Source organism: Equus przewalskii, chromosome 5, assembly GCF_037783145.1.
Source record: "Equus przewalskii isolate Varuska chromosome 5, EquPr2, whole genome shotgun sequence".
In the NCBI taxonomy this organism is placed as follows: domain Eukaryota; kingdom Metazoa; phylum Chordata; class Mammalia; order Perissodactyla; family Equidae; genus Equus; species Equus przewalskii.
Window position 1 is genome coordinate 82,534,952 of NC_091835.1, and position 7,999 is coordinate 82,542,950.

At 44.8% G+C, this 7,999-nt stretch overlaps 1 protein-coding gene across 7 annotated transcripts; it reads right to left on the reverse strand.

Moving 5' to 3' along the window:
• Positions 1-255: 255 nt before the first annotated feature.
• On the reverse strand, positions 256-7,353 carry LLPH (LLP homolog, long-term synaptic facilitation factor). 7 transcript variants are annotated; one of them, XM_070621969.1, is made up of 5 exons: positions 7,136-7,251; positions 6,562-6,716; positions 5,497-5,708; positions 2,484-2,571; positions 256-614 (listed from the first exon to the last, which is right to left on the reverse strand). In XM_070621969.1, the coding sequence occupies exons 3-5, from the start codon at positions 5,503-5,505 to the stop codon at positions 445-447; spliced, it is 267 nt and encodes an 88-aa protein (XP_070478070.1). In that variant the 5' UTR covers positions 5,506-5,708; positions 6,562-6,716; positions 7,136-7,251; the 3' UTR covers positions 256-444. The 7 variants fall into 7 exon arrangements, with proteins under 7 accessions (XP_070478070.1, XP_070478067.1, XP_070478072.1 ...); XM_070621966.1 differs by lacking the exon at positions 2,484-2,571 and having other exon boundaries at positions 7,136-7,353; XM_070621971.1 differs by lacking the exon at positions 6,562-6,716 and having other exon boundaries at positions 7,136-7,198.
• Between the last annotated feature and the right edge of the window lie 646 nt (positions 7,354-7,999).

Consider the following 7,999-nt stretch of genomic DNA (forward strand, 5'->3'; position numbering starts at 1 on the left):
CAAGATCTACACACAAAGTATCTTCTATTCCGAATTACACAAAATCAGAACTCTAAACAAGTACTGCTTATAAGATCCACTAACATTATATTTTAAGATATTACATAATAGTTTTCTTTAAATATGAGTTAGCTCAATCTGTCAGAATAATACCATTATTTTTACTAAGAACAAACAGAACTACATTAATACTTGGTACAATTGTGATGTCTGATAATCCCTCCATATTGCACAGCACCCAATTATCAGTACGGCTTTCATTCATCACAGAAAATACTTTATTCGAGCTCCCAAAACAAATTTGAGGCGTTGTGTTGGGTCTGAATTGAAGAGAAGACCAAGTTAAAATATGGAAACGAAGTTTTCATTTGGTAGAAGCTGAAATCAATGTATACATTCTAATCAAAGATCTCCCCGTGGGGCATCTTCCAAGTTCTTAAGAGTCTACCAGGCCAGCCCCTTGGCGGCCTTCGCTTTGCTTCTCCCCCTCTGTTTCTGTCGCTTTGCCTTCAGCCGTTTTCTCTGCCGCGGGTTCATCCAAATGGGGTACTGTCCATGCTGGTCTAGAAGACTCTTTTTGTTTCTCTTAATTTCAGTCTCCATTTTCATGTCATCTGAATAAGAAAATGAAAAAACTATTAATACTCACTAATGAAAAAACCAACCTATGAGAAAACATATTAATGTGATGAGACCATCAGAACTGAAAGTGGTCTGAAACTACAAAAGAAAAACAGTCCCTTCTTTGTGGAATGTTCTTTGACCAACACTCTGAAAACCCCTTCCAGCACATTCAATGGAATCACACACATGCTGCCATATGTTCCTACAACCACGAAAGCTATGTGTGAGGAACTAGAGACATCATCTACTTAATATTCACTGAGGTTCCTAAAGAATGTTGTCATGATGGTCCTTCTGTGGACCAGTAAAGGTTAAACAGGACGCATTCAGATGTATGGCTTTGAGCCACTGCATCAAGGATAAGCGTACGGTGCTGAGCACATGAGTTAAAAGAACAATTCTCAAATCAAGTACTTTCTTGAGCTACACAAGATAGCGGAGCCAAGAAGTGCACCCACACATCTGACGGACAGGCCGTAGACGCACAGGAGCTGAGAAGGAACCACAGGCACTTCTAACGCAGTGAACTTGGAAGAGGTGGAGGAGCAAGCAGCAGGCTGGTGATGACAGATGGGCAGACGACAGAGAAGAAAGACCCGGATATATTGTGGGGTGCCACACTTTTCTCTCCAGGTACCACCTAGAGATCCAGCTCTACTAGAGGAGACTTGGCAGGAAGCTCGGGGCAGCCACACTGTGGCACATCCATCACTAACCTATCTACCGCGCAGGACGTGCCCACAACGTCCCTCCCTGGGAACTTCACCGGGCATCAAACAAGGTCTTCCATGATCTCTACTCTTGACGTTATATTAATTCATCTACCTGGTTTACTTTCTGTCTCATCCAAATACAAAGCAAATCCCATTAGGATGGAGGCCATTTCTCTGATACCCGTTTCCACAGTAAAGGCATCCCTCATTTTACTGCGCTTCACTCTATCAGGTTTTTAAAATAAGACCCTCCACCAGCAAAAAGATTATGACTCGTTGAAGGCTGACGATGGTTAGCATTTTTAAGCAATAAAATATTTTTAAATTAAGGTATATACATTGTTTTTTTAGACATAACGCTATCGCACACTTAATAGACCACAGCATAGTGTAAACATAACTCTTATATGCACTGGGAAACAAAAAATCCATGGGACTCGCTTTATTTCGATATTTGCTTTACAGCAGTGGTCTGGAACTGAACCGCACTGTTTCCAGTACACTTGCACCTAAAACAGAGCCTGGTACGTATCAGCCCTTCCACAACCAGTTGCTGGAGGATTATTTTAGGTGCTGTTCTAGGTTCTGGGGATGGAGTGGTCCAAATAAGCTGCTTGCTCCAGCGGAGTTTACAGAGTTCTGCTGAGGGAGAACAAAGCAAACTTCAGCCTCTGGTGAGCAGCTTTTGAAAGAGCTACTGGAGCCAGATCCAGCAGGACCTGGTAGACTCTGGTAAGCACAGGGGAAGACAATAAGGTGTGTAAGCGTGGGAATGACATAATTTGATTTAAATTCTAAAAAGATCACACAGGTTGACAGGTTGAAAATGAATCAGAAGGGAACTAGAGCTGAAGAGAGAAGTGAAAAGGCTACTCTCCCGGTTCAGGCAACAGATCATGGTCATTTAACTTGAAAGCAGGAGGAACATGGATAGATTTCCGATGTACTTTAGATACTCAAGAAGATATGCTAATGGCTTAGATGTGGGGACAAAGGAAAGAGAGATCAAGGATAAGTACTAGGTTTGTGACTTAAGAAACTGGGTGGGTAACTGAAGGAGTAGAAGAAGGAGAAACATGAAATTAACGGCTGAGTTGAGGAATCACACTGAAACCAGGTGGATGACTAAATGGGGGGGGCCCTCACCCTCAGTTCCATCCCCAGGTAGCTCGTGAAATACTCCAAAAATGAGGGCAGCCAGACATTGCCCCGGGGAGGAGATGACAGAAGTCCCCTGTGAGGATGATAAGAGAAGAGAGGAGACCTTCAGGTTCTGCTATAGGAGCTCTCCCACAAAAAACCTCCTAGCCCATCGAGTTTTTTCACAAGTCTAGCAGTTGATCAGCCCTCCCTCACACCATGTCCCCTCCCCATTAAGCTTCCAATCACCACTTAAGTGCCTCACTTTTAAACATACACCACCGATCACCAGAAATTGGAGAAAAGCCTCTAACATGAGAGAGAGACAAAAATAAAGGAATGGAAAGGAGCAGGAGAACCCAAGAGGAAAGAAGACAATGCATAAAGTAGACGAAAATGTCTAAAACAAGTTGTAATTAACACCTCCAGGGAGATCAGAGAAGACACAGACCCATGAAGAACCTCACGCTATGAAACAGAGACAGTAAAAGAAAAATACACTTCGGGAAATTAAAATAAGACAGCAAAACTAAACAACACAAGAAGTAGATGATAAAAGTTGAGAAAATCAGAGTCTATAACAAAAGAAACAGAAAACAAGATAGAAAAGAAAACTAAGAGGATAAATCCAAGAGACTCAAGAGTGAATGGGCACCTAGTATCCAGAAGAGATAGAAGACTCTAGCTCAAAAACAGAAACAATCCAATTAAAAAACAGGCAAAGGACTTGAATAGATCTTTCTCCAAAGATGATATACAAATGGCCAACAAGCATGTGAAAAAACGTTCAACATCATTAGTCACAAGGGAAATGCAAATCAAAACCATGAGCTATCACTTCATACTCACTAGGATGGGGCAATAATCAAAAAAGGGGAAAACAACAAGTACTGGCAAGGATGGAAAAAATTGGAACCCTCGTGCATTGCTGGTGGGAATGTAAAATGGTAACTGCTACAGAGAACAGTAAACATAGAATTATCAAATGACGCAGCAATTCCACTCATAAGTACATACCCCCAAAACAGTGGAAACAGGTACTGAAACAAAAACTTGTAGACAAATGTTCACAGCAGCACTATTCACAATAACCACAGGTGGAAACCACCCAAATATCCATCAAACAATGAATGGCTAAGCAAAATGGTACAGACATAAAATAGGCTATTATTCAGCTTTAAAAAGGAAAGAAGTACTAATACACGTTGTCACACGGATGAACCTCAAAAATATGCAAAGTGAAAAAACTCAGACACAAAAGGTCACATATTACATGATCCCATTTATATGAAATATCCAGAATAGGTAACTCCATCGACAGAAGGCACAGTATCTGGCACATGACTGCCAGATGAGGGCAAGAGAACCCTTAATGGGTATGGAGTTTCCTCTTAGGGTGATGAAAATGTTTTGGAAATAGAGGTGATGGTCGGGCAACATCATGAATGTACTAAATGCCACTGAACTGTACACTTTACAGTGGTTAAGTTTATTTTATGTGAGTTTTAGCTCGATGGCAAGAAGAGCGAACATGCAGGGCTGGTGTGCCTGTGTGGAAACAGAGACAGCAGGGGTACAAAGTTTCAAGGAGGCCAGCTAAAACACAGCAGCAGGTCGAGAGACATGTGAGATGGAGGGAGGGATTTTTCCTCCTTTCTTTTTGAGATGGGACGCCCCAGGACACATTTATGCTGCTGTGAATGACTCAGTGGAGGAGAGAGTGACAAGAGGGATGCATGAGCACAGCCCTTGAGAATGGAGAGCACGAGTGGAGAAAGTGGCCTCTGAGAGGGCATTAATGAAAGAGAGAACACAGATCACACAGTCCTCCCTCGGAATCTTTGCGGGACTGGTTCCAGGATCCCCTCGGATACCAAAATCTGTGGATGCTAGAGTCTCTCACATAAAATAGCATGGTATTTGCATATAACTCATGCACATTCTCCCATATAGTTTAAATCATCTCTACATTATTTATAGTACCTAATTCAATGTAAATGCTATATAAATAGTAGTTATACTGTGTTGTTTAGGGAATAATGACAAGAAAAAAAGGTCTGTACGTGATCAGTACAAACCTAGCCATCATAAGCCTTTCGATCTGTGGTTGGTTGAATCCGAAGATGGGGAGCCCGCGGTTAATGAGGGCTGACTGTACATTCAAACTCACAGACTTGGATAGTGAGAAGATGAGGCTATTTCTGTGGATTGCCCTTATTTTTCAAAGAAGTTAAAGTGGTAAAAAGCTTTTTGTAATTTTTATTTGTAGGGGATGGGCAAGGGGTAGACTGAGAGAGAAAATAGGAAATGACTGTTTTGAAGAACAGGAAAGGAAACTTCTACGACTGGAAGGCTGAGGAATGCCGCTCCCCTCCTTGACCACTGGACACCACATAAATATACTTCTATTTTAAGAGCCTGGGTCTTGTGAGTGCTTAATTGAGTTTGCTGTCAAAGTAGTATATTAGGATGTGAAAACCGGTGAGTTTTTTCCTGTGCTAAAACTAGTATTACATACAGCCTCCAACTTTAGACTATTAGTAAGACACAGAGGTACCTAGAATCTGTCCAAATCAAACACAGGGAAACTGTGAGTTTCAGTATAATAACATAAGGGCAAAAGGACTCTTAGAATGGGAACTAGATCTTGCAAAGGGTAAAATGCAGAAAGACCACCTTCCATCCTGCCTAGTCCCTGATGGAACTGTGTATCCTTTCAAAGGGGGTGTGTCTAGGCTAGTCTGCTCCTGTATGTCCATTTCTGAGACACGCAGGCTATCGTATAAACACCAAAGGCCCACTCTGAATAATCCAAAACACGCCCATTCACTTGAAGTGGCCTTCAAATAGTTCAGCACAGACTCTCCAGTAGCACTACGTGCCTTCAGAGAATTCTGCGGGCACGGCAGGTTTGTGGGGAAGCATGTGTGGGAATGACTGGAGAACAGACACAAAGTGAAAGCGAGTCACAAAAGGAAACGGAATCGTTTTTCTTAAAAAATGAAGCACACAAACTCACCTTTTTCATCGTTCACCACACACTGGGTTTTCTCTTGACATTCTTTGGGTACCACCACAGTAGCTATCTCCTGAACATCTTTCATTAAAACATCACTATCTACTTTAAGAATACTTTTAAGTCGGCTGAGCTCCTTCGGGGCATTCTTTTTCCTCTTTTCAGCACGCATCTTCCTTTTCCACTTACTCCGCAAGCTTTTAGCCATCTTTTACCTGCAAAGTTAACAACAAATATTCAAAAGCAAATATTCACTATCAAAGACAAAAAAGGCAAATCCCTGGAAAACAGGTCAAAAGGTATCTCTACAAAACATGAACGAATGGAAAGTAAAAGTCTTCACGACTTATGATGGCATGATGCACAAATTATGAGAGGATCCACATGGCAGATACAGCCATTAAATAATAATTAGGAACACCAAATCAAACTCCCTGGGGTCACTGGCAAGCTGTTAGTCAAGCCAAATCTGACAGCTCCTGGAGTTCCCATACAAGGTGCAGTCATCAATCCAGCTATTTTCAACCTGTCTATTTTCCACTCTTGCTTTCTCTCCACCCCTTAGCCTCGGCCCTAACTCTTCCATAAGGTAGTTAGTGTGAGCTTTTAAAAGTTTAGAGCATATCACTGCCTTTTTTGGAGTTCTGTAATGACCTCCCATCTCCTATGTTCAAGATCTACAAGGTTATTTGTGGCCTGGCCCCTGCCTCCTTCAACTCTGTCTCGTCTCATGCTCCCCGCTCCACCCCACCTCCAAGTACCAATTACATCTGAAACAAGTCCAACCAATGACAACCTAGGGACCCTGTGGGGATGTGATGAGGGGTGGAAATGAAAAGAGAATAGGGATTATATAGTTTAGAGGGAAACTTTCGGGAGTGATTTATAACATCATCTTGACTGCGCTGATGGATTTACGTTTGTATATATATCAAAAACTTACACTACACACTTTAAACGTGCAGTTTGTGTTAATTATACATCAACAAAGCAGTTAAATAAATCATTAAAACATGATTTTAACAAGAAACAAAGAAAAAAGAAGTCCAAACTGCGTCCACTTAGTACCTTTACACGTGCCGTCCCCGTGTCTGGGGGCTGATGTCCGCAAGCCTTGCTCCATCACTTCAGGACCTCAGAAAGGGCGCCTCTGACCCCGCAACCGCCCCCTTCTATTCTCTATCGCATGGTCCTTTCCTTTCCTTTCTAACACGCGCTGCAAGCTGAAATCACTGAGACAATCCTGCGTCGTCCCCTGGGCATGGGGGCTCCACGGAAGCAGGGCTGAGCAGTCTTGCTCACTGCGGACCCCCAATGCGCAGCGCTCTGCACCCAGTCAAGGCTGAATGGGCGTTTGTGGGATGGACGCCCAGCAACCACACACTCCCCGTGCCCCCGTCCACACAACCCCAGCCTGCGAGGGGCAGGGACCGAGGCCGCGGCAGACCACCTCGAGGGCCCAGCTTACCGGGCGGCACAGACCAGAGCGGCCTCCACTCGCACCGCACGGGGAACCCTCGCCCCCCGGGGCCGGGGCCTCGGGCCGGGCGCACGCTCGCCAAGACACGGTGAGCCTCTGCACCGGCGGCGGCGTCGAGACGCGGGTCCCACGCCCACCGCACCCGGGAGACCCTGAACTCACCTGGACGCCCAGACGCTCAGACGCACGCGGCGCACGCCGACAGGAACCCCACGCACTTCCGCCTTCCGGGCTGCCCTCCACTGCCCCGCCCCGGGTCGGCGCACTGCACGCCGGGAACCCCAGCGGAGAGGCGGGGTTCTGCGCACGCGCACCTTCTGCCCCGGGGGCGAGCGCGGGCCTGGAGCGCGGCCCCTCCCAGGTGGGTTCCGAAGTTGGAGCTGGGGAAGGGGGAGGAAAACCCAGGTGGAGGCTCCGGCGCCAGTGAGGCGGCGTCCCGGGCATGGGCGGGGCAGCCCCGAGACCCGCAACCCGGGAATGATGCTGGCCAGGTGCCCCTGCAGGTGAGGTGGGGAGTGCGGACCCCCTGAGATCCCAGGTCCGCCTCGCCGCTCTCAGCACTCACGGACCTGCTGGGACCGCGGCATTCCAGATCACGCCTTCTTCTAGAAGCCGAACTGAGATCTCTATTTGCAGCCCTTAAATTTTCTCATTTCTGGGATGGTCTCAAGGATGTACGCATATGCCAAAATTTATCAAATCGTTCACTTTAAATATGTGAAATTTACTGTATGTCAGTTTTGCCTCAAAGTTGTTACCAAAAACTCCTTTGCCATCCCAAAGACAAGTTTGAACTGGGCTAAAATGATCAAATGTACTTCCCAAACCAAAAAATAATTTTCTGAAAAGAATGGCATTGTTTTATATTTTTTAAAGGTCAAATCTGCTTTGGTTTATTTACTATCTTTAGTTCCAATTCAGTACATTCTGCCTTTAGACTGACAATAGTAATATTATTAATAGCAGCTGACATTAACACTGAGTTTATATGATATATCCATCTCATTTAATCCTTATAACAGCCCA

Excerpts from the sequence above, each read along its gene's own strand:
- LLPH (XM_008534269.2), bottom strand. The coding sequence starts at position 5,701 with ATGGCTAAAAGCTTGCGGAGTAAGTGGAAAAGGAAGATGCGTGCTGAA. Across the intron at positions 615-5,496 it reads TGTGGTGAACGATGAAAAAG|ATGACATGAAAATGGAGACT; the intron begins GTGAGTTTGTGT and ends TTTCTTATTCAG.